Source organism: Orcinus orca, chromosome X (genome assembly GCF_937001465.1).
Source record: "Orcinus orca chromosome X, mOrcOrc1.1, whole genome shotgun sequence".
NCBI classification, from domain to species: Eukaryota; Metazoa; Chordata; class Mammalia; order Artiodactyla; family Delphinidae; genus Orcinus; species Orcinus orca.
This window is the reverse complement of record NC_064580.1, coordinates 13,291,310-13,317,810: the sequence shown is the minus strand read 5'-3', so window position 1 is coordinate 13,317,810 and position 26,501 is coordinate 13,291,310. Positions and strand designations below refer to the sequence as shown.

Below are 26,501 nucleotides of genomic sequence, written 5' to 3'. Positions count from 1 at the left end.
CTTAAAGCAATGCTCCAGTGTTAATTGGTTTTATGTTTTGTGTTTTTTTTGCGGTACGCGGGCCTCTCACTGCTGTGGCCTCTCCCGTTGCGGAGCACAGGCTCCGACGCGCAGGCTCAGCGGCCATGGCTCACGGGCCCAGCCACTCCACGGCATGTGGGATCTTCCCGGACCGGGGCACGAACCCGCGTCCCCTGCATCAGCAGGCGGGCTCTCAACCACTGCGCCACCAGGAAAGCCCAACCGGTTATATTTACGGGTCAGGAGTATAAATAATTTTTGTGTTGTATACATTTTATGTTTTCTAGGTTTTCTATAGTAAGCACACAGATTACCGGAGAATAGAAGTATTTTAAAATAGGGTTCCAGGCTACATAGGCTTTTGCCAGACTTGCTAACCCACGTGAGCTGAGAGCCCTCTATCCAACTACGCAGCCGCCATAATAAAGGGTGTACAATCACTGAAGGACATGGTAAGTTTATTTGGATTTGGGGCTGTGCAGAGTTCAGTCTCGGCTCCCCGACGTCCTCCTGCCGCGGCTCCTGGACCTGGAGGAGCTCCGGCTGTGGCTGCGGCGGCTGCGGCTGCCCCGGCCACGGCTGCGGCCCCTTTTTCTTCCTCTGCTTCGGGAACTGTGCCTCTCCCGGCTTTTGGACGCGTGCTTGTGGGATTTCTTGCCCCCGTGGCTCCTCCTCCTCCTCCTCTCGGCCATCCCGTTCCTCTTGTAGGAGTGGGCCGGCCCGGGGCTCCTCCTCCTCCGCGGCCTACTGTAGTAGTCGTCGTGGCGGCCCGGCCGCTCTCTCCTCTCTGAGTTCTTACTGAAGCAGGAGCCAGTCCGATCCGGAGACAGGTACATGTCTCGATTCGCTTCCCAAAATTCATTGTTGGGATTTCTGAACACGTGAAGAAAGTTGCAGTGTTTCCCTCTTGGACACTGCTGTATTTCAAATAAACCTGGAGGGGCACAGTGAAGAAATGGCATTTACTGCTCGCACTTCATCCTTTTCAGAAGGTACATTTCTGATGTTCGCTTGTGATAGGACTATTTTCTCCTTACGTACATTGATGTCATAGTTTGGTTCCCCGAATTTCAAAAATATTCAATGCTCTAACAAAGGGCACTGTGAAAAGTAACAGATAAGAACTTTTAATTAACCAGAATGCCCTGTTCCCCTACTGGATTATGGTGTGGAGTGCAACCGAACCAATGGCGACCACATTATTTTTTCTAGGCTTTTACCATCCTGCTGACAATGTAGATCCCTAATTAACAGTGAAGAACCAGCCCTGGGAGTCCCCCTGGCAACATGCTTTGAGGGCACGGTGGTGGGAGGACCAAACCACTGACCAAAAGAAAGAGCCTATCGTAAGTAGAAGATCCTGTATTTTCTTATACTTCAAGAAGATGATAAACACTGGCCTAATGCTTTAAATTTACCAGGTGCTTTTAACATGGAAGATTTTTGTCAAAGGTGAAATCTACTTGAACAATTTAGAGATCTTTTGGGGATTTTCAAACTTTTTTAAAAGCGGTGAATTCCCTAAATATGTAAAAGAGTTAAAAGTGAAATACCTCCATACCACACACTATATACAAAAAGTCAGTCAAAATGGATCAGAGTCCTAAACGTAAGCTATGAAACTATAAAACTCTTTGAGGAAAACATACAAGTAAATCTTCGTGACACGGGCTAAGCAATGGATTCTTAGATATGACACCAAAAGCACAAGCAAAAAAAAGAAAAAAAATAGAAAAATTGGACTTCCTCAAAATTAAAAATTTTTGTGCTTCAGAGGACAACATCAGCGTGAAAAGACAACCCACATGATGGGAGAAAATAGTTGCAAATCATATCTGCGATAAGGGACCTGTCTGTAGAATATATCAAGAACTCTTACAACTCAATAAGACATATAACCTAATGAAAAATGGGCAAAGCATCTGAACAGACATCTGTCCAAAGATGATATACAGTGGCCAATAATCCAATAATAAGGACACGACAAAATGCTCATTAGTTACTAGGAAAAAATAAAGCTCTTATTTAAAAATAACAAGTGAAATAAATAGTTTCCTGCTTTGGGGGAGTCAAAGTCACACTCAGAAGCACCTCACTGAAATGGAGAAAACAGACCCATCTCTTTCAGCACCCCAGTCTTTAAATCAGGCATAATGGTTCTTCTGGTTTGCCAAAGCAAGGAATTCTAAATTCCTTTTTTTTCTCCCTTCAGATAAATGGTTTTTAAGTGAGAGCATCCATTAAGACCGGGTTGCCAAAGATTCAGACTTTATAAATTATAGATTTTGAAACAAGAGGTTTTAAGCAGGCGAGTATAAAGCAAAGCAACGCAAAGGGTAAGGGAAGTGGTCCCGTAAGGCATGGGCAGCTCCTCTCGTAGCTCCCGGAGCACTTCAACAAGAAATGGTTCGGCGAAGCCCATCTGATAGAAATCAAAACAGAATGAGCCCTTCAAAATTGCCAGCTACTCAAAGGACTGACTCATTTCCTGACTTGGCAGCCACTGTCTGATGAGTCAGCCTGACTGAATGTGCCCTGACCAGGTTCTACAGCTATAATCAATCTTTATGACACAAAAGCTTGTATTTCAATAAGGCAGGAAGTGTCATAGGTAATGTTTTAGGTGGCAAAGATGACAGAAGGTTCATTAGGGATAAAGATGGGAAAAAACCCAGCTCAAGTGAGGAGCCAATGAATAGAAAACACTTCTGAGACTGCAATCAGGAGACGGCGTCCCTGATAGACACAACTTCTCAGGCTTCCTGCAGAGCCCAGGACTTCGAGCACCGACTCTGTCACCTATACATTGTGACCCCAGTCACCTCATCCATAAAGTGACCCACAAGGTCGGTTACAGGTCTAAACTGTGATGTACTTTACATAATGATCTCTGCTCATCTACCAGGTGAGGCAAAAGCTATGCTTCACACCTTTAAAAGGTTGGTTTTTTTCCTAAAACTATTCTTTATATGACAGTGGAACAGTGGGGAAAAAAGTCACGTTGTATTTTACCACAAATTGCCATTTTCCATCGGGTCACTGGGCAGAATTCGCACTGAAGCTGTCTTCCCGCGTACCACCGTCCATTAAACAGAGAAAAGGCTGCTTGGCATTCTTCTTCCCTTGAAACCACAAATTAAAGGATGCACTTTAGAGTAACTTTCTAATATGCAGATTAACCCTACTGTTAATTAACCCTTGTATTTGTTTACTGTAGGACCACCTAGTTCACTGCCTTTGTGCTACCTAGGGAGTCCTTATTACAGCATTCAAGGTCCTGAAGCTCACTTTATTCAGGAACCGTTTTGTTTTTTAGTTTTTTTTACTAACCCTCCCAGAGGTTTTGATGCAAGGAAATCTACTTGAGTCAAAGCTTCTTAAACCAAAAGATTGGACCATTAAAAATGCAGAAGTGTTTTCCATTGTCACTGCCTGTTCCTTCTCAGCTCAGATCGCTGTCCTTCCTATTATTCAATACAATGGTTAATTTATCCCATTAGCCATGGCAGCACAGGCAAACAGCAAGACGAGCAGAAACAACACACTAACTGCTTGCTCTCTTAGCGGGCCAAATGCACACTGAAATTATTTGGGGCTTTTATTTGGGGTTCTCTATTCTAGTTATCCCTTTTCAGTTTGTGTTTTAATTTTAAAATTATATAAGTAAAAAATTAACTATAATGCAAAAAATTAAAAACTCTCTAAGTATACGAAAAATGAAATACAAATATATAGTTTTCTAATCCTTTCCATATTTCTAGGTCAGCTCTTAATATTTACATTTTTAAAAATACCATGCATATGAAAGGTATATATTCAGTGGAAAAATCCCAGATGTCAATGTAATCACAACACTATATTGTGACAAATGTGAAGATGTTTATGTTTAGAATACTTACGATTGATATTGAACATACACATTGCCCCTCAGATGAGGTTCCAAGTTGCAGCTGACCTAAGGAGCAATGAAGAATTCCATCATTAGAAAACAAACAAAAAAGGCAAAAACCTAAGGAAAAGAAGCCCTCCAGTCATCAAACGCATTTTTTGTCCAGGCCAACATTACCAAAAGTTGTTATCAATCAAAGATTCCAAAATTAAGATACTACCCCACTCTTACGTCTATTTAAGGCATACTTCAGCAGACGGTAGTGTTGCAGGCCCCAATTACCTGATCCCTGTTGATCCTGATTCTTTTTTGTCCAAAGATATGAAATGCTTCACACATGCATAAAAATACAGAGACTATTTTAAAAAAAGAAAAAAAATACAGAGACTAGAAATCAGCCCCTATATACACCACCCAGATTTAACACTAACATTTTCCATTTTTGACTGAGAATGTTTACATACATAAAACATGAAAGACCCAGTTGAAGCCCTTTCATCCTATTCTTCTCCCTCCTCCATCACATAGGTGGAACACTATCCTGAGGTTGGGTATAACCTTCACATTCCAAACACACACACACACACACCCCTATCTACACAGACACAATACCCACAGCCATACATACACACAGGCATATACACATATATCATACGTGTGCCATAAAATATATACATATATTATGTACAGACATACAAAGAAGTGTGTGTCTGTTATGTACGTATGGGTATACACATATTTATGTACATATATGCTAAGAAGCACGTATATATATTGATAAACAATATACAGTATGGCTTTGTACATTTTAAAATTTTATATAAATAATATTTATTTCACATCCTTTTTTCAAGATGTAATCATGTAAACTTAATGACTCATTTTAAACTACTAACTACTGGCTATATCAAATTATCAAATATATTTATCCACTCCTCTAATGATGCATATCCAAGGTGCTTCCAATTTTTCATCAACAAACAGCGATGCAGTCAGCATGCCTGAACGCCTCTCTGGGCGGTAGGACTTTGTCTAGTGTGCATGACCGGAAGTAGTATGCTGATTTGTAGGTTCCATGTACTTTCAACCTCACTAGGTACTGACAAACTGCTCTCTAAAGTGGTTTTACTAATTTACACAACGTCGCCCATGCTTGATATTAGAATTCATAATTTTTTTCCCGATGGGTATGAATAACATCTCATTTTAATATGCACTGTTCCCATTACTTGTGAGGGTGAACATTGACCATTTGTCTTAAAAAATGACAAATCTGATTTCGTTTTACATAACGGTATAAAAAGGTCCTTAGGGCTTCCCTGGTGGCGCAGTGGTTGAGAGTCCGCCTGCCGATGCAGGGGACACGGGCTCGTGCCCCGGTCCGGGAAGATCCCACATGCCGTGGAGCGGCTGGGCCTGTGAGCCATGGCCGCTGAGCCTGCGCGTCCGAGCCTGTGCTCTGCAACGGGAGAAGCCACAACAGTGAGAGGCCCGCGTACCGCAAAAAAAAAAAAAAAAAGTCCTCAAATACTCATACTAATGTTTAGCATTTCTTTTCAAAATGAATCTATCGATATAATTTTACAACTTAGTTGCAGAGTATTTTTATTAGAGCATCCCAAGAGAGGCAGGATGCGTACTGACTGACACTACTGACTGACACCATCCTTAGAAGAAAGACTGGGGGGGTTTACCTAGTGGCGCAGTGGTTAAGAATCCGCCTGCCAAGGCAGGGGACACGGGTTCGAGCCCTGGTCCAGGAAGACCCCACATGCCGTGGAGCAACTAAGCCCGTGCGCCACAACTACTGAGCCTGAGCTCTAGAGCCCATGAGCCACAACTACTGAGCCCGCGCACCTAGAGCCCGTGCTCCACAACAAGAGAAGGCACTGCAACAGAAGCCCACGCACCGCAACGAAGAGTAGCCCCCGCTCACTGCAACTAGAGAAAGCCTGTATGCAGCAACAAAGGCCAATGCAGCCAAAAATAAAATAAATAAATAGATAAATTTATTTAAAAAAAAGAAAAAAAAGGAAGACTGGGGACTTTCCTGGTGGGCCAGTGGTTAAGACTTCACCTTCCGCCTTCCAATGCAGGGGGTGCGGGTTTGATCCCTAGTCAGGGAGTCGGGGAGCTAAGATCCCACATGCTTCTCGAAATCTTTAAAAAAAAAAAAAGAGAGAGAGAGAGAGAAGGAAGACTGAAAGGCCCCAGGAGGCCACGTGAGCCGCACCAGGGCCCTTAGAGATCATTTAAGCCAGTGGTTCCCAAAGACCCGTTATTAATTTTCCATGATGAATTTGATGTTTTGGAAATTTTTCTACTAAAAGTTTATTAAACAGCTTTCCATTTATAACTGCCAACGTGATTAGCATGAGCCTGGCTGACAGAATTCTCAACAAAAGAAAAAAAAAACTCCACGGTTAGTAGGTACGGCCTGTTGCAGATAATGGGGGTGATTTCCATTAAGCAGCCTGAGGTGTTGAAAGCTCCAGCACTAACTTCCCAGAAGCGGTATGATGTAGGGACCCCATGCGGGAAAACACTGATGTAGTCCAGTCCTCGCCCTTCAGGGATGAGGAAAAGGCACAAAGAGGCAAAGAGCCCACGGCTAGTCAGCACACCAGCTCCTCAGCGGTGCTTCTCACGTGGCACCGAGTCGTGTGTGGCCAGGCACTTAGAAGTACTGTGAAGACGGGAAAGTGCATGCAACAGAAAGAAAAGGTAAAGGGGAAAGAGAAATTTTGAAAGAATTTTTTAAAATCTTGAAATCAGTAGTAAGAAGGATAGCCTTGAATTTCACGAGGGCCGCAGTTGCTCTGTTTCTTAGCTGTTCCAAATTTCCACTGTCATTTCCAACTAGCAGAAAAAATTCACAGCTTTATTCCTATCTCTTTCCAAATTATGGGCCATTTCCCCCATCCTAACATAACAAAATCATTCAGGTTCGGATCTGATCAAATTGCAGACAGCAGGAGACTTCACTGTGCTAGGATTTGACCACTGGGCCCAGGAGCAGCAGCCATTACACCTGACTTCACGCTTGCTTTAAGGAATGTTTTAAAATAACTCTGTAATCTGAACACTTCTTTTACCCCCTATGCTGCATCACAAACCATGACTCTGGGAACACTATTTTCAGTATTGAGAGTATTCAGTGAATAAAAACAAAGTAAAAATAAAAAAGGAAAAGGAATCAAGGTTTATGTTCTTGGGGAGCTCCAAAAGAAAGAACATGCACCTTGGGTGGAAGCTGCAGGCAGGCACCATCAACACAATACAGTAACAACAAATCAACCACCTCGGTAGGTGGAGTAAGTAGACGATTGTCACACTCTGCTCTCCTCGGCTCTAGGGGAGACCGACCACGGGAGGGAGGGCATTCCGCATCATATGCAGCCCCTAAGCGAACGCTTGGATACCTATTTGCAGAGGACCTTATGCAGAGAATTCACAGGCTGCAAAAGAATGGGACCATAAAGGTACTGAATGGATGAAATATCTTTTCCCATCAAAACCTCAGAACCCAGGAAATGTCATGCTAGTACCTGTTTAAGATTTCAAGTAGTACCTCAACCGTACTGGCAATGAGGTGGATGGAGAGAGAGAGAGAGAAAGAATTAACATTTCCTTCCAACATGGCGCCAGGCCCTCCACCATAGCGCACGTCCCACCCAGGCAGAGAGCCTGTGCCCTCGCTTTCCCATGCCATCTGGTGCTTCAGAAGGAGGCGAACCAGTCCCGTCCTCCACGCGCACTGCATGTGCCCACCTTGAACTGTATCACTTTCCCCACGTTCTTGAACTCGGGGAGCACGTCGTCATAGAAGTCCAGGAACTGCTGGTAGGTTTCCTCTTCGCTGTACTCCAGACTTGCGTCGGGGTCATAGTCGTCCCTTCTGCACTGCTCCATCCCAAATGTCGTAAACATGCTTTTAATAAGAAGGGTGGGACTTGATGCCGGGAAATTGTGTTTACGTGAACACCTGCGTATGAAGGAAAAACTTCAGCATTCCAATGGTGAGAAATTACACATAAAAGGCTTGCTTTAAACTGTGAGATACTCAAGCAACTTAGCTGTTTCAACTGAACTGTAAGATGATAAACCCCATTCAGACTTTAAATTTCAACACTTAAAACTGTTCTAGGGCTTCCCTGGTGGCACAGTGGTTGAGAGTCCGCCTGCCGATGCAGGGGACACGGGTTCGTGCCCTGGTCCGGGAAGATCCCACATGCCGCGGAGCGGCTGGGCCCGTGAGCCATGGCCACTGAGCCTGCGCGTCCGGAGCCTGTGCTCCGTAATGGGAGAGGCCACAACAGTGAGAGGCCCACGTACCGCAAAAAAAAAAAACAAAAAAAAAAAACCAAACTGTTCTAAGGGCTTCCCTGGTGGTGCAGTGGTTAAGAATCCACCTGCCAATGCAGGGGACATGGGTTCGAGCCCTGGTCCGGGAAGATCCCACATGCCGTGGAGCAACTGAGCCCGTGCACCACAACTACTGAGCCTGCGCTCTAGAGCCCACGAGCCACAACTACTGAAGCTCGCACGTCAAGAGCCCGAGTTCTGCAACAAGAGAAGCCACCGCAATGAGAAGCCCGTGCACCGCAACGAAGAGTAGCCCCCGCTCGCCGCTACTAGAGAAGGCCCGCGCGCAGCAACAAAGACCCAATGCAGCCAAAAATAAATAAATTTATTTAAAAAAATAGTATCCAGCATTAAAAAAAAGAAACTGTTCTAAAACTGACCAATATATTGGGTCTCATTAAAATGTAAGGTTGGGAATTATTTCCAAGTTCAGATGCCATTCAGCTGCCTTTTACTGAAGTTCAGGAAGCCCTTACACATGTGGAAGCACCAGGAAAGAGATGCATGGGCATGACGGAGCGTGATGAAAGGCACACCGACACCGAGCATGGGACTCCGGACAAGGTGAGAACAGTGCAATCCTGGTTCCATACAATCGCCAACAAACCCGACACTTAGAGAAAAGGGTATTCTGAGAGTTTCAGCTAAATGGATCGCATTTCATAGTTTTCATGGCATTTTTATATTCTTTTTCTGATCCTTGCAAACTGTTAGGACAGCCAGGGCTAGTATTTTCTCCACTTTGAAAGAAAGAAAGTGAGGCCTAGAGAAGCACACGTACCCAGGTCACATGGCTGGGGAGAGAAGATCCCAGATCCGAGCTTATCGACAGTCTACTGCCTGTGTGTTATATGATGTGCTAAATGTAAGGAATTTCTCTTTAATGAAGGTTAACCATTGTGAAGAACAATTTTCTTTTCATAGCTTAAACTGGACCGGGTTGTAACTGAGTAATTTTTAAAAAAAATCTTTTATATGAGTTTACTTTCTTATTTACTTCCTTCTCCTCAAGTAAAATGAAGGAAAAAAATGCAGTTTAGGATTCCAAATCATCAAAATTTTCCTGATTAAATTTCTAGTTTAAAAGTTAGTTAAAACAAGAACTTTAGAAAAAAAATCCCCAGAACTTTGGAAGAAAAAAAGTTGAAAAACAAGGCAGGTGTTAGAAAAAAAAAAATGGCCCTGAAATGAATAAATGTTTAACTCATGCTTACTTTCCAGTGTCTGTAACATACATCTCTGTACACCTAGTGAGACAATGCACACAGAATGCCCCGCATACACCATGCCCAGCTCAGAAATGGGCAATCTGTGTTCATTAAAGTGAAATTTTCTATTTTTCAAAGGACCCTCCTAGATTATTCAGTCAGAGACCTTGTAATGAGATCCATCTTCCCAAGGACAAATACCCACAGAAAAAAGAACGAGGATTCAACCTGGTTGGCAGTGTTAGCAGAACCACAATTTTACAAGTATGGAGCACATACAGAATTAAATGAGAAACCAATTTAACAAGGTTAAAATTCTCATGGGATTATCATAACTGAATGAACTTGGCTCTATAGTACCCAGGATGTCAAATGAACATTTGTGAGTTTTGGAACAGCGCCAAAGTCCCCATCTAGGGAAAAATCCCACTTGGCCTAGAGATAGTCCATATAATCTGAGTGTATTTAAGGCCAGCCCTATAGGTTCTACTGAAAAGTCAGCTAAGACAAGAGATATTTGGGAAGGCAGTCTAAAGTTGTGGTATCAAACCCATGTGATTCTCAGAATCACCTGGGAAGAACTGAGATTTCTCAGGTCCTGCCCTAGACCATCTGTTCAGACCTCCAAGAGTGGGGAACCCATGTTTTCAGAGTAACTCCCCACCTGGTCCTGAAGGCTAGCCATGTTTGGGGACTCCTGGTTTAGGCCATGCTATTTACTCAGATCCTTGAATCAAGTAAGACTGCCACAAAATCATGTAGCTGGACATTACCTTAACCAAAGGACAGCCAATAAATGGCATGGGTCTCCAAATGCCCCCTCAGGTAGAGCTAACTGACTATGCCTCTTTTTCTTTTTTCAGGGGAGCACTCCAGGCACCCACTACCTTTGTCCTTTATAGAATCAAGCTACATGCTAAAGGTAGGCTGTGATTATTTACTGAAGGTCTTTGTGAGAAATATTCTCATGAAAATTACATATGCAACTGTTAATAAAACACCTATCAAAGTTACTGTCCACCTTCCTACTCAATGTCTTTATACAGTATTCCACGGGAGAAATATTTAGACTCTGATGCCTGGAAAATCTTTGTCTTTCCAGAGATCCCACTCATTTCCTTTTTGGTAAGAACTACATAGCTCATTTCTGCCTGGGATGGATACAACTCCAAAGCCAAATGTATTGTACGTTCACAATAACTCACTTTCTTCTCCTTTCCTTGCTTTCAATTTCTTTTATTTTATTAAACTTAGTGTAGTAGATTGTGAGCCTTCTTTATTTTATTTTTCATAAATTTATTTATTTATTTATGGCTGTGCTGGGTCTTTGTTGCGGTGCGCTGGCTTCTCATTGCGGTGGCTTCTTTTGTTGCGGACCACGGGCTCTAGGCGCACAGGCTTCAGTAGTTGTGGCACGTGGGCTCAGTAGTTGTGGCTTGTGGGTTCTAGAGCTCAGGCTCAGTAGTTGTGGCACACGGGCTTAGTTGCTCCGCGGAATGTGGGACCCTCCCAGGCCAGGGATCGAACCCGTGTCCCCTGCATTGGCAGGCGGATTCTTAACCACTGTGCCACCAGGGAAGCCCTGTGAGCCTTCTTTAAATCACTTCTGGAAACAAGTGAGGTATAAATAACTACTCTGATTAATAAATTTTACTTTTCATCAGTGATTATGTTCTTTAAGGACCAAAAAATAAATAAAAATTGAACTCCCCTCAAAGCTGTGACTCCAAGTGCAAAAAGGTTCTAGAATCAAACTCGTACTAATTACAAAAACAAAGCAACCAAAGAAATGCTTAGCTTACGGGAGTGCTTGATGTTGTGACAGACCTTAACAGAAAAGAACAGTTGTATGATCTGGAGCAAGTCACTGGGGCTCTCTGTGAAAGGGGGGCAGTATCTTTGTTTGAAGGGATGGTGCTGGATTTTGTAATTGCTGGTTTCATGGAATCTTATTTCACAACTGATCACTTGAATCATGCAAATACCCAAATCGCTCTCATACTTTTTTCTGATAGTTGTGATGGTGAAATTTCACATGCCTGTGAATATATTAAGAAAGGTTCACAAACTAAGCTGACCACCGTCAATATTTCCTTGAAACGGCCCTCAGGGATGGGTTTTGAGAGCCTGACAGTCCATTCCCCTTTTCACAAATAAGTACTGTCAACTGATTTCCTGAAACCACTTAGGACATCTCCCCTTCTCTCACTTATGCCCAGCAGAAGACTCCAGAATCCGATGACCACAAGTCTTCACATTTAGGGAAATGTTAGAAACATATCATAATTGAGGACTCCTGCAGCTGGGAAACCTTACATACAATTTGGTTCAATCCCCCACCCCTACCCCACCCCCGCCAATGCAAAGGTGACTCACATTGAGTCTCAACTGTCTTTCAAAGCTAATTCACTGTACACTTTTTCTTTGGTGGGGGATGTTTTACATCAATCATTACTTTTTTTTTTTTTTTTTTTTCGGTACGCGGGCCTCTCACTGTTGTGGCCTCTCCCGCCGCGGAGCATAGGCTCCGGACGCGCAGGCTCAGCGGCCATGGCTCACGGACCTAGCCGCTCCGCGGAATGTGGGATCTTCCCGGACCGGGGCACGAACCCGTGTCCCCTGCATTGGCAGGCAGACTCTCAACCACTGCACCACCAGGGAAGCCCCAATTATTACTATTTTGATGAAATTAAACATACATTTGGGAAACACTTCTAAGGATACGAAGGGGGGTAAAGTCTTTCTCCCCTCCTTAGTTCCCAGTTCCTCAAGAGGAGACTTTCACTATTGACCGGATCCTGTGAATCCTTTCACAGATATTCTGGGCATATACAATCCCAGCTATAAAATATAAGAGGAGTCACAAATACTACATTAGTGACTCTCAATCCTGGGCCCATCAGAAACACCTGAGCACATTTCAAAAATTAGGGTGCCCAAGTCTCAGAAACTCTGATTTAATCAATTTGAGGTAGGACATAATTTTTTTCAAGCTTTCTAAATGATTCTAGTGTGCATCCAGGGTTGAGAACCACTGTTCTTAAAAAATGTAAAATGACGTGAAGGCTTAAATTAAAAAAGAAAGAGAAAGCTAGAGAAGGTTCATATTTTCAAAGAAGGAAATAAAACAGCATGGATAATTTTATGAATAAAATAAACATGAGAGACAACATACAGTTTCTCATTAAATACATATGAATTTTCCTATTCATATCCCTTTTTATGATGAATAGGACACTAAGATATAATTAGATCTTTTCTTCTGCAGAATGAAAATAATTAGATTTTCCCTCAGATGGATTTACTCACCATTATGAATTATTTATCTACTTTAAGCTGTTCATTCATAAACAAGCCAAATTATAAAACTCACCATTGCCTGGCATACAGTTGGTATTTAAATATTTCCTAAATGAATGAAAACATCAACACTTAGTTTTCCACATGAATGTCTTGTTTTAAAATCATTGATCCAAAAGAGGGAGGGAAGCAGAGTGTCTCAGAGAATAAGGGCAACAGTAACGAAATGAAAATACGAGCAAACACTCAGAACTTGCCATGGGCCTGCCACGTTCTCCCTGCTTTCCCTGCATTCACTCACAACTGCCTTAGAAGAGGGGTACTGCTTTTTTTTTTTAATTTAATTTATTTATTTATTTAATTTAGTTATTTTTGGCTGTGTTGGGTCTTCGTTTCTGTGTGAGGGCTTTCTCCAGTTGCGGAGAGCAGGGGCCACCCCTCATCGTGGTGCGCGGGCCTCTCACTGTTGCGGCCTCTCTTGTTCCAGAGCACAAGCTCCAGACGCGCAGGCTCAGTAGTTGTGGCTCACGGGCCTAGTTGCTCCGTGGCATGTGGGATCTTCCCAGACCAGGGCTCGAACCCGTGCCCCCTGCATTGGCAGGCAGATTCTCAACCACTGCGCCACCAGGGAAGCCCGAGGGGTACTGCTTTTAATCCCCATTTTACAGGTGAGGGAACTAAGGCACAGAGGGCTTAAGTAACTTTCCCACCTTGACAGCCGCTAAAGCCAGATGTTGAACCTGGTGTCTGTTCCTGACTCAGAGCAGACTGAGAACACATATTAGAATTTTCCTCTACTCAACTCGGATCCTGTCTTTCACAGATATCCCTTTGGGCATGCCAGTTTTTGTTTTTGTTTTTTGCGGTACGCGGGCCTCTCGCTGTTGTGGCCTCTCCCGTTGCGGAGCACAGGCTCTGGACGCGCAGGCCCAGCGGCCATGGCTCACGGGCCCAGCAGCTCCGCAGCATGTGGGATCTTCCCGGACTGGGGCACGAACCCGCGCCCCCTGCATTGGCAGGCAGATTCTTAACCACTGCACCACCAGGGAAGCCCGGCATGCCAGTTTTTAAAGCCTCTTTTGTGTACAGTGTTTGCCATTCAAAAAGTAAAGCCAGACTGCTCCAGTCTTTTGAAACAGATTATTTCCCCATCCCAGGTGTCCCATGTGGACTAATACAAGTGCAGAAAGGAAATAAAAGCAAAAGGTCTTCAGATAGCTGTGGGAGGAACGCAAAGGAAGCCCTGCCAGAGAACTGGACGAAGCCCACCCAGAGAAGAGGTATGGGGGTGTGGAGGAAGCAGGGGATGCTCAGCTGGGGGAACCGGAGCAGCAGCAAGAATGCAGCAGATGCCTATGAACATTTCAAACTCCAGCCCGTGCCAACTCAAAAACCTCAACATTTTGAGTCACTTAACTCTGACACAATAAGCAAAATTGGTTACCTATCTCCGAATCTGCAAGCTCCTGTTTTACTGTAGAATGGACAATTAGCTCGATCTTTTTCCATTATCCTCAATTCCATGGGTGGTTCTGGGTTTTGCCATGTGGTGCCATTTTCCAACTGTTAAAAATAACCATGACTTTACTTGGTGTTAAAAATCCATGAAGAAGTAAATGTTTAAAAGGTATTCGAAATATTTGGGTCAAAAATAAAAACAGATTCATGTAAGAATATACACATTCAAGTTGTATCACACAATCTAGACTCTACAAACAACTGTCGTGAGACAGGGTCTATATGTCTCTCCTGGCTCCCAGTCACTGCCCATCATCAGGCATCGATATGGCTACCAGGAGCAGTCACCAAAGTTTCCCTTCGGTCCATCTATTCCTAAAAGGGTTGAAGGACTTCTTAGGGAACCACCCCCTGAGACCAATCTAAGTTACTGTGAATCAAGTTAAACCATCCATCTGGGCGTAAGTGTGTGTGATGCTGGTTACACACACTTTAAGGACTATAAACAAGTCCAGTCCACCAGGGTGATCTTTGCTTTTGTTCATCAGTTCAATTTTGTTGTTGCTGCGGTACAAAGCACAGAGCCACACAGGTGATTCCCACATTCAGACAGGATCTAAGTAGCTTACCACGAAATTAACATTATTGGAAATATTGTTTTTAAAGAAATGTTCATCGGTCTCAAGTTCTTAATGAAAGGTTTTGAAAATACCTCATTTTCAGCCTGCTCCAGCATCTTCTGCACAGCTTCCTACAAATGGTGCAAACATAGGACTAATGAAAACCTCAAAGTCAGGTAAGTCACATCTGGTTTCTCTGGTTAAGAATCTCATGTGTCACAATTTTAAAAAAAACTTATGCACACAAAAGGCTTCAGGTTCTAATTTGCTTTCTACAGCACAGATCTTCTGAAAAGCTTTCAAAAGACATATAGCTGAGAATCTTCATTCAACTAGGACATTTAACAGCACACGTTGCAAAACACAGTCTTCTAATAATTTCAGTAAGAGTAGTATTTAGTAGATTTGAACATATATTCCACATTCTAGTTTTTAAGATGAAGTATTAGTGAATATCATAAAAGACAATGCTAGCTGAAACATCACAGACATTTAACAGACGCTACATTATGACATGAACAGCAGCAACTGGGATTGATAAAAAATCTCAAACTTTCCGATAAGGCAAAGTCAGTCCTGAAATATGCCAGTAAATTTTGACCTCCTTGGCATTTAAATAAGTTTTAAATTATGTTCGACAGACTTCTCTTCCCTAGCTCCTTAAAGCATTACATAGAAGACTCATATGTCTAGCTGCTTACTTGATTAACTCTGCCTGGCCATGTAAGGGTCCTCAGTAACTTAACGTGCTCAAAACGAACCTCACTCTTGCCTACCCCTCGCCCATCTAAATGCCCATCTCAGTAAACGGTGTTGCCATCTGACCACCTGCTCAAACTAAAAAGCTAAAAGTATGACTTGAATTCCCTTCCCGGTCCATTCAGCCTACCAGCTAGAGTTCCGTTGACTGTGCCACGACTCACCCCAAATCTCTGTACTTCTCTGTATTAAGCACTACTGTCATCCAAACCACCATCATGTCCTGTCTGGAACAGCAGCCTTCTAACTGGTCACCATATATCCACTCTTGCCTCCTTGGTCACCACTCCCCACCCCCATCCCCCATTCTTTATACAAAAGTCAGAATGATCTGTTAAAAGTAACGATAAATTAGATGAAGTCAATCCCTGATTAAAAACCCTTTAATGGCTTCCCATGACACTTTAGGTAAAATCCAAACTCGTCCTTCCCACCCAGGAGGCCTTACATGAATGACCCTGCCTACCCTCCTGACTTTCTCCCCACCCCTGCTGCTCTTTCCTTTGGTCTCTAGGATTCAGGCACCCTGACCTCCTTTCAGCTCCACGCTCAGGGCGTCCCCCCTCTGCCTGGAGCCCTTCTCTCTGAGATCTCTGCATTCAGGCGTCAGCTCACACGTCGGCTTCTCCTTGGAGAAGTCTTCCTTGACAGGCAATCGAAAGAAGTACTTTCCTACCCCAATCACTCTGTCACATGACATTCTGCCTTATTTCTTTTTTTTCCTAATGCTTTATTCCTTTATACCGCTTAACATTACCTCAGAGCACTTCAAATGACCTTTTTTGCTTGCTTATATTCAGTTCCGCCATCTAGAAACCGAACTCAATGAGTACAGATCTTTTTCGCTGCCCTATCTCCAACTCCTAGAGAAGCATCTAGCTTACAGGAGAAACAAAGAATGCAGATCCCTTTATATATGCTTAGAATCGACTTCATTTTACCCACTTCTCCTTAATGTCTCACCAGACTTCCTTTGAAACAAAAGCGTTAGCTTTTATCTGGTGCCAGAAAGACCTCAGTTGAAGAACATTCCACTGTTAAAATGGGAATTTATTACACTCTACTAAAAAAATAACAAGCTCCAAACAACTTTCCTGCCCCCTAAAAACTTAGCATGATCTCGCCTCATCTGGAAAGCAGTACTCAAATAAGGGTGTTTAAAATTTGCACTGGAATTAACTGATGGCCTGAGACAAAAGAAACAAAGGTTGCTTCTACCCCATCATGACCAGGATGTAAACAAATGCATTTTCCCCCGTAATCTGGTGATTACCCAATTTTATGTGCTATTCATACATAGCATTATCACAGAAAAGATACATCCTGATGAATCAGTCAAGGAAAGATGAGCTGTGATATCTTTGAAATAAATACACTGTTAAGGAACAGCAGCAAAATAGACCAAAGCAATCTTTAAAAACAATCCTGGAAGATATAGAGGATATATACATATACCTTATAGATTCTTTTTTTGTGTGTGAGCAACTATAGGTTAGCTACAATTGCCTTTATAGCACAAGTTAGAAAGGAAGTCAAGATTTAATAACAAAAAATATTTCCTCATCCCTCAATATTTGAGTCTGATTTCTTTCAATCTATTAGTTCTTGCTGACACGTCCAAAGCAGTGAAGTCTCTTATGAATCAAACAAAGGTGGAAACTATATAAAATAGTATTCTCTAAGTAAGTCAACCCATATACAGCAAAACCTCCGAAGAACACCATTTGCTCTAGAGTGGTACAAAGTGTAAGGCAGGGGCCAGCTGCCGGTTTTTAATCAATACAACAATAAGGTTTTATTAGAACATGTCAACACCCTTCATTTTCGTGTTACCTATGGCTGCTTTCACGGGACACTGGCAGAGTTGGACATTTTCAACAAAGACCATACAGATCATAAAGCCTAAAATGTTTACTCTGGCTCTTTACAGAAAAAGTTGGCCAATCCCTGGTATAGAGAGTAAGATTGGCAGAGATGAAGAAAAACCTTCATTTAAGGCATCTGCCACAGCACCCACCCAAAGAAGAGCATCATAAGGAAACGCTAGTGTATATCCAAACTAAAAACATGACTCTAAAGAAAAAATCAAGTCCAAACCTGACATGCCTATAGCTTATCCTTCAAGCCTATCACCCGCCCCATCCGCTCACTAAGAGGATACGCAGTGCATCTATCCTCCTGTGACTGGAATCACCTCTCTTTCCTTCTTCTCCTGTAGCTTCTGCTGCTCTTCTTCTCTCTCTTTTCTCTGCTGTTCTTCCCATTCTTCCTTTAACTTTCTCTTTACAGAGGAAAAAAGAAAGAAGAAAGGTAATTATTTTTCAGACTCACTTTTTTACAACATTTCACATATGGGGCAAATAAATGAAAAACTTTAACACTGGTAAAATGGATAATATCCGATTTTTAAAGTTCAAGGTATGTAACTCAATGAGAGTCGTTTTGGTTAACTGGTTATCTGATTAATACCATACCTCTTGCTCTTCCTGCCGTTTTCTAGCTGCCTCTTCCTTTTCCTTCTTTATTCTGAATTCTTCTTGCGCCTTCTGTTCCCGCAGCAACCACTCCTCATGTAATTTTTGCCTATTGATGTAACGATGTGATCAGATAAAAGAAATGGGCACTAATCTACAAATACATCCACACACATATATGATAGCAAATGGGATTTTGGGAATGACGAAAGTATCATGAAAGATATTTTCTAGAAAGCAGTTAAGTGGAGGTAAGAGGATCAAGAGATGAGTAGTGATATTGGAAAAGCACTACATTTTAGCATATCCTCCTAGAGGGTGACAGCATAAAATCACTACTTCTACATTTCCTATCTGTAATATCTTTACACAAAACAATGACACTCTAGCTTTCCCTTTAGGTTGACCACAGTGATGTGTAGGTGCCAATAAAGTGAGTAACATCCAGCTTTTCACATTCAGGAAGTATTACCCTTCCTGTTCTATGCATTTTGAAAGTGCCCGTCGCAGGATTGCAGCATGATAAAAACCTGACATCTCCTGCTGTAAACCCTTGGACTGCTACTCTTTACAGCTGAGAGACTCCTGTGGTTTGCCCCAAGCACCTAACTGCTGAGAGAAGAAAAATAGAACTACATCGTGATCGTGTCTTTAAAATAAAGAAAGCTACAGGTTGTAAGAAAAGATGACAAAGAGTTACAAAAACAGATTAGTGGGTGTCTAGTTTATTTTTAGAAATGACCAATTATAAAGAGTGATCTTATCTTAAAATGGTGTCTCAGATATCCAATACCACAAGTTTCCAACTTAAAGATGGGTTATATTTCAAAAGTTTATTAGCCGATTAAGTGTTTAAAACCTAGACTGCATTTTCCCACTGAATTTGTAAAAGGAAAATGAAATATGAGAAACTGTTCTATATTACTTCAGGGACATTAGCAGTTAAATAAGGTTTTATGTCTAGTCTGGGGACCCAACCACAATTCCAAATACTTGATGGGAAAAAGTATTCCATTTCCAACTACAGATTCCAGGAACCCATCTTTTAGCCATAGTAGACACTGGCATGTTGCATGTGTCAACGTTCCTGTGTATGTCATAGAGTATATGTAAATGTTTCAGTGTGCAGAACTCTGATTCATGAACCTTTTGAGGAAGATATTCATTGTAAATAAACTGAACCAAAGTGTATATATATTTAAGACCACAAAAGAGTAAAATATTACAAACTTTAAAACTTAGTAACTTGGATATAATACTGAGAACTCTAGAACTCTGGGCACATAACTCTGTCAACCCCCTGCACTAAGAGACTTGAGCAAACTCTAGCATGCCTTTTAGCAGCATAAGGCTGTGTCCCTAGGATGACCCCATCACCTCCCACCCCCCAAGACATTAAAATGCCTGCCTGAGAAAACTCAATGCTGCCTAGAAAATGGACTGTTTGCTCTGGCCAACACCTGATAATAGGCCTCTGCCTTCCCTCTCCTAGAGCATTACTCAAAAGGGCTCGTAATTATGAATATGTGTCTCTTACAGCTCATAAGGGTCTCTCTCAAGGGCCTGAGAGCCATTCCTGGGAAATGCAGTCATTAAGAAGGATGAGGCCTCTGGCTCCCAGTCTCTGTGGGAGGATAAAGCCCTAACTTCCCTAACTGCCCACTAACGAACACAGCTTCCTGGTCACCTTCACAGGGATCAACTCCTGGTACTGTTCACTTTCCTCATTCTCCCTTTTAAATGCCCAAATCGCCTCTACACAAACCAGAATGGAGCTCAGGTCTTCCCCTACTGTCGGGAGTTACTGAATAAAGTCTGTTCCTGCACTTTAATGTCCGGCTCTGTTTACCTTTGACACTATACACCTCCTTTTAAGTAGTACATAAAGCCATTCAGTATTTTCAAATAAGTTTCCTGCTTTTCAACAATAAAGTATTATGCAACTCGTATAGGAATAAACAAAAATCAAGGGAACACAAAGACATGTGTATGTGATTTAAAAGAAGCATCTAAGTAAATGGGAAAGCAAGAAAAATGACTTCCCTATTTCATGCTATACATATCATCTTTATCATTACAGAAATCTCTAGTAGTAAGAACAACCAGAGATATTACAGCACCTCCTATCTGCTCACACTACGTTAAGTGCTATACACTTACCACCTCATTAATCTCATTTAATCTCCCCAATTCTATGCTGTAGGTACTATGATTGATGGTTTTTTTTTTTGGCTGCATCATGTGAGATCTTAGTTCTCCAACCAGGGATCGAACCCGTGCCCCCTGCAGTGGAAGCGTGGAGTCCTAACCACTAGACCACCAGGAAAGTCCCTGTTTATGTCCATATTTAAGGCGAGGAAATTGAAGCTTAGAGAGATTAAGCAACTTGAACACAGCTAGTAAGTAGCAGGGCCAGGACTGCAATGCAGATCTGGCTGAATCCAATTCCCTGTTCCCAATCATTACTACTTTTTTTTTATTTTTTCAGCATTTTCATATTTCCACCTATTTATGTGCTTATTTGGGTAACAGGAACTAATTACAAGAAAAGAAGCAACATTTCCAGTGAACACACTAAATAGCTAGACAGGACCTATAAAGTTTTTTCTCCTTTAAAAAATTATTTATTTTTTATTGTGGCAAAGTATACATACCATAAAATTTACCATTTTAACCATTTAAGTGTACAGTCGAGTAGCATTAAGCAGATTCATATTATTGTGTACCACTTGGGGAATAAAAAACAAACTACCCCCTGAAAAATACCAAAAGAGAAAAAGAGCAGAATATTTTTGTCAACTTGGGATGGGGGCGGCCTTTTGAAATCAGACATCAAGGCTAGATATCATGATGAAATTGACGACATGGAGATCAAATTATGTGAGTAACACGATAAGCCAAGTTAGGACTGATGACAAATGAGAAAAATATACATCACACACAGGACAGATAAAGGATTAATATCCTTAATCAAGTAATAACATTGCTTGCACAACAAACTTAAAAAAAAATGAATCCCAAAAGAGAAAGGTGCAAGAACTAAGCAAGCTACAAATAGATAATATATAAAAAGATACTCAACCCTACTAATTAAGAAGTGTACATTTGAACTCTTCTCAATACTCTGCAATGGCCTATATGGAAAAATAATCTAAAAAAGAGTGAATATATGTATATGTATAACTGATACACTTTGCTATACAGCAGAAACTAACACAACATTGTAAATCAACTATACTCTAATAAAAAAATTTTTTTAAATGTACATTTGAAACAATGAAATATGACTTTTCACTAAAGGAGTTTTAAGAACTGATAATGCCTAGTGTGAGTGAAGGTGTGGAGAGATGGGCACCTTGCTTCACTCTTGGAAAGGCTGCAAACTGCAATCTGGATGCCCTTTCTACCTGCCCATCTACCTTTTACGTGTACTTCTCCTCTAGGCATTTTCCTAAGGAAATAATAGGACAATTACCATGGATTTATAATCATGGATACTCACTGCAACTTTTTTATAATAGTAAAAAGCCTGAATGTAAAATAATAATAAATTAATAGTAAATAAGAGTAAATTAATAGTACATGGTAAGTGAATGTTATTTAATAGTAAATAACCTGAATGTCCATCAGTAGAGAACTATAAATTATGAATAGAAAATAAATTATGCCAGTCATACAATGGATACTGTGTTGCTATTGAAATGGTTGAATTAGATCTCTGCACCAACACCGAAATAAATGTCCTATATAGCGAAAAAAGCAATTTATAGAAAAATAGGTATAAATATCATCCCACAATAGAAATATACATATATACTACATCTACAGTTTCTTTCTTACCTTCTTATTGGGGCTATCTTTGGTGTGTTGAGTTTACTGAAGCCCTTTCACTGTTTACACTTCTTAATTATTTGGATTTTTTTTCAAAAACATTTACCAATGAGCAAAAAGAGTGAATAATACTTTTTTTTTTAAAGACAATATCTTTTTTCAGCCCATCACCTAGCGGTTTAAACAGTTTATCCAGGGTATTTTATAAGACCTATTTTGTATAAGATTGTATAAAGAAGACCCGCCCTAGTTAGCGAAGATTTAGGATATTCAAGTAAAATAACTGGGTTCGCAGGAAGCGCTTCAATCAGTGCTGACCTCTCTCTCTCCAGCAGCCTCTCTTCTTCTCGTCGTTGTTCTTCAATAAAGGCATCCGCCGCTGTCTCCTCCTCCTCCTTCTGTGAGAGTCCTGAAGGAATGTCAGTGTTTTAGTACACTATCTGTATATTACAAAACCTTGGTCAATAATTCAGGGAAAAACTTACATACAATTTTTCATCTTTACAATTATGGTACAAACCTGTTTTTAAAACTTTCTAATAATAAAGGGCCCCAATCGCCCAAATTGGAACAATGTGAACACTGAAAAGAACAATAATGGTAGTAGATAACACATTAAACTTAAAAAATTTATTGATGGTTCCATAGTGATACCCCAAAAGATGGTGAGGTGTGAGAGGGAACATCCACCTGTATAGAAGAATGGCAACTAAAAAATGTAGAAAGACTTAAGTAGAAAAGTCCTCACTTCTGCACCCCACTGTAGGAAGAGGATATTTATTTGGGAAGAGAATATTTATTTACACTATCTCAAAATATCAGCCCTCGGACGAGTACTAATTACAAAGGCAGGAACATCTTTTTCAATGGAGCCATCTGATTGGCAACACTTAGACCACACTTGCATCATTAGGAGTGGAACAACTTGACATGAGAGGCCCCCTGATGTATGCAATGAGAGCTATACAGCATCAGCTTTGTAGTATTTTGCTACAGAGTGTAACCTGAAGCCAATCAGAAGACAGACTAATCTAGAATGCAGAGCATTCCACAAGACAACTGGCTTGAGCTTTTCAAAATAATCAAACTTGAATTGGGAAAGTTTAAATATGGCCTGTATATATATTACTGAATTAATGTTCCTTTGTTTAGTATTATGGTCCTTATTCTTAAGAGATGCAGGCTGAAGTATTTAGGGGTAAGGGGTATGGATATGCAACTGATATGCAAAGGGTTCAGAAAAAATTTATACATATGGATCTATCTATATATAGAGAGAAAGTAAGGCAAAATGTTAACAATTGACAAATCTAGACGAAGGGTTCATGGATGTTTATTGAACCATTTTTTCAACTTTCTGTACATTGGAACATTTTCAAAATAAAAACATGGGGGCTTCCCTGGTGGCGCAGTGGTTGAGAGTCCGCCTGCTGATGCAGGGGACACGGGTTCGTGCCCCGATCCGGGAAGATCCCACATGCCACGGAGCGGCTGGGCCCGTGAGCTGTGGCCGCTGAGCCTGCGTGTCCGGAGCCTGTGCTCCGCAACAGGAGAGACCACAAGAGTGAGAGGCCCGCGTACCGCAAAAAAATAAAAATAAAATGAAAACGTGGGAAAATGTTTTAATATAATAAAAATTTATATCCTCTTCTACTCAGAATTTAAATGTGAGGGAAAAAAAGGAGGAAAACTGAAGTGATCTTAAGGAAATATAACAGAAGATCTCAGGCTAAAAGGAAAAAGATATTGTCTGTCACATATATTAAGTATAGGTCTAACCAAAGACTCACCCAGTCCTAGATAATCACCATACAGCTGACCCTTGAACAATGCAGTGGTTAATGGGCACTGGCCCTCCACGCAGTTGAAAATCCATGTATAACTTAGAGTCGGCTCTCCACATCCATGATTCCTCTGTATCTGTGGTTCTGCATCCTTGGGTTCAACCAACTGCAGACCATGTAGTACAACAGTGTTTACTATTGAAAAAAATCCACATATAAGTGGACCTGAGCAGTTCAAAACCCATGTTGTTTAAGGGTCAAATGTATATCTAATTGTATTATACATGTAACTGTATATGGAATCATGCTACAATTTTGCAACTTGCTTTTTATCCTTCATGTTACCTTAATTTCTGATAATGCAGCTCGTTTCAGATTATTTCAAGTAGAACTGGGGGCTAAAGAGGCTACCTGTAATAGAGAGGTTGATACTCCAGAAATTTCTACTAATCACTTGCCAATTCACTCTTATAGCAATCCTTACAGAATACTTCTATATTCTAGCCTTCTGTAATGTTTGCCCATGCAACGTGTGCTACAACCCACAGCAGCATTTGGTAGACCACACTATTCATGAAGCACCACTAAGTAAAGAATTGTGAGTTGGAGTAGGCCAAAGCAGGAGCAGCCATCCAGAGACAAGCGCTTAGTCTTGGATCTGCCATTAGCCATATATAATCACGAGCAGATCAGTGAGCTGCATCCTTCAATTGACTAAACTGCCAAAGGACACATCCACCTGCCTATTCACAGAGGCTCACTCCAAATGCACTTTACAAAGTTAAAGGGGAATAAAAAATCAATGGAATATGTTGGATTTAAAATATGTAAAGAAAAAGAAGAGTTTTTAAAAGTGGGGGCATGTTACAAGAAAACAGGTTAACAAAGTAAGGAAGCTGAAAACTTCAAGGAGGCTGGGAAATCACTAAGGGCATCAATAACGTCAACCTAACCTGTTTTTCCTTTTATCCCTGATGCTTTATCCTGCCTCTAGTGGGCCAGTTTTGAACGAATAAAACAGAGATGCTAATACAGGCTGCAGGGCAACGCACTGCCCCTTCCATTCTAAGTATCCCAAGTAATGCTACTGAAACAGTTACAAGGTAACTCCAATGGTAAGTAAAACCTCCATGGCTATTTTCTCAAGGCTGGAGAATCCTGGTTCCTTGAGTCTGTGGACTTCAAGAATTGTCTAGGATAATTTAACAGGCATATTCTGGCTAATGTGTATGGTAACCATTATAACTCAGTACTCCTGCGTGATTTCAGTGCTTTCGTCTGCATTTATAACTACACTATACAACTTTACAACTAAGTTCATTAAACAGGTAGGTTTAATATACAAATGTTAGATTCTGCCATGAAGGCCAAATGACACCACCATCAGTACAGATGAAGGTTCCACAGTATTTTAATAGGAAAAAAAAGTGATAAATAACCACAGGGCAACAGTAGTAGTGGCATTCCAAACTCCACTCAGTACCATATTCACGTTGTGAGCATCTATTTCCCATCATCCCTAACACTACATTAATGTAGATATGGGGACTTCCCTGGCGGTCCAGTGGTTAAGACTCTGAGCTTCCACTGCAGGGGACTGGATGTATAATTGTATAATTTCACTTGGTTTTGTGATTTGTAAGTATATCGCTTTATAAGTCAAGTAAGTTTCACAACTAATTTTATGCATATATGTTTAAATAATGTCAACAAGGGGTCTCTCATGTTAGTGAAATTTAAGAAAAACTTGCAAAGTGTCTAAAACTGTCGACTCCTGCTGGTTTTACAAAGAAAACTATTCACCGAATACTTACTACGTGCAAAGGCTGGGCCAGCTACTGTAATTCGTAATGCCTGCACCTGTAATATTAGATACTTCATAAATACCTAACACGTAATCAGTGGGTGATGATTCACCGTGACTTCCCCCCCACCCCTTGAGTACGTTAACATTGTTTCTGTCATGGGTCTAACACAACTTTTTGAGAGGCCGTGGCCACAGCAATTCTTTTTCGGATACGGTACTTGCTTTCCTTCTGACACTGGGGCCTCAGGACGGGAGTCGGGGGAGCAGTTGCATACACAGAAAACAGGATGAATCCATTACCTGAGTCTCTCAGTCGAGCGAGTTCCTGCCGACGTTTCTTTCGTTTCTCCTTCTTCAGGGCGGCCCTGTACTTTTTGTGGCTGGAAAAACAAGACACAAACACACTGCAGCGTCAGTGGCCGCACCTGCAACGGTGCCTGAGCTCCCCTCTCCTCCGCGCCCAATGACAGGAACTCGTTTGGGCGCTCGAAAGTGAAACCTTGCTTCCCGTGTTTTAATTACAGAGCATGCTTTTACCATCGCCTCGCCATCCCACGCGCAGACGGCAGGTCTTCTCCATCCCATCACCTGTACCCCTCCTCGCCTCCCTGAGCCCACAGACGCCCGCGGACAGTCCGGGGCGCGCCGAGGGAAGGGATCGAGCTGCCGCGGTGGCTTATCTGCTTGGCCCAGCTCCCTTTCTGCCTGCAAATCCTTCAACCCAGCCTCGGTCCGCTCCGTCCCCTTTTCTTGTCAGCTCACCTCCCCCAACCCAGCTCACCTTAGCTTCTCCGGAAACATCATTTTCTCGGACGCCGCCATCTTGCCAGCACCGCCACGCCCCGCAACGGTCGGCCGGAAGGGGCAGGCTTGAAGGCGTCCGCGGTCGCGCGCAGTCGCGGAGGCGCGGTCGCTGCGCGGCCTCTCGGGCTAGAGGGGCGGTAGCCTGTCTCTCCCTTGGCTGACCAAAGACGGACGACGGGAG

The 26,501-nt window shown here is 41.9% G+C and overlaps 2 protein-coding genes across 5 annotated transcripts in view; one reads left to right on the top strand and one right to left on the bottom strand.

Annotated features, from left to right (window-relative positions):
• Positions 1-462: 462 nt before the first annotated feature.
• On the bottom strand, positions 463-26,426 carry ZRSR2 (zinc finger CCCH-type, RNA binding motif and serine/arginine rich 2). Of its 4 annotated transcripts, none has more exons than XM_033427908.2 (12): positions 26,298-26,426; positions 25,817-25,896; positions 23,716-23,904; positions 22,244-22,334; positions 18,095-18,203; positions 17,815-17,901; positions 14,954-14,992; positions 14,228-14,346; positions 7,682-7,895; positions 3,921-3,976; positions 3,034-3,143; positions 463-955 (listed from the first exon to the last, which is right to left on the bottom strand). In XM_033427908.2, the coding sequence occupies exons 1-12, from the start codon at positions 26,336-26,338 to the stop codon at positions 507-509; spliced, it is 1,584 nt and encodes a 527-aa protein (XP_033283799.1). In that variant the 5' UTR covers positions 26,339-26,426; the 3' UTR covers positions 463-506. The 4 variants fall into 4 exon arrangements, 3 of the variants coding, with proteins under 3 accessions (XP_033283799.1, XP_004287051.2, XP_033283801.1); XM_033427910.2 differs by lacking the exon at positions 463-955 and adding an exon at positions 980-1,122; XM_004287003.4 differs by lacking the exon at positions 23,716-23,904.
• CLTRN (collectrin, amino acid transport regulator) overlaps positions 26,364-26,501 on the top strand; it is a 79,222-nt gene continuing 79,084 nt past the window's right edge. The window contains exon 1 of the mRNA XM_049704457.1: positions 26,364-26,501. The gene's annotated coding sequence lies outside the window, so the exon portion shown is untranslated.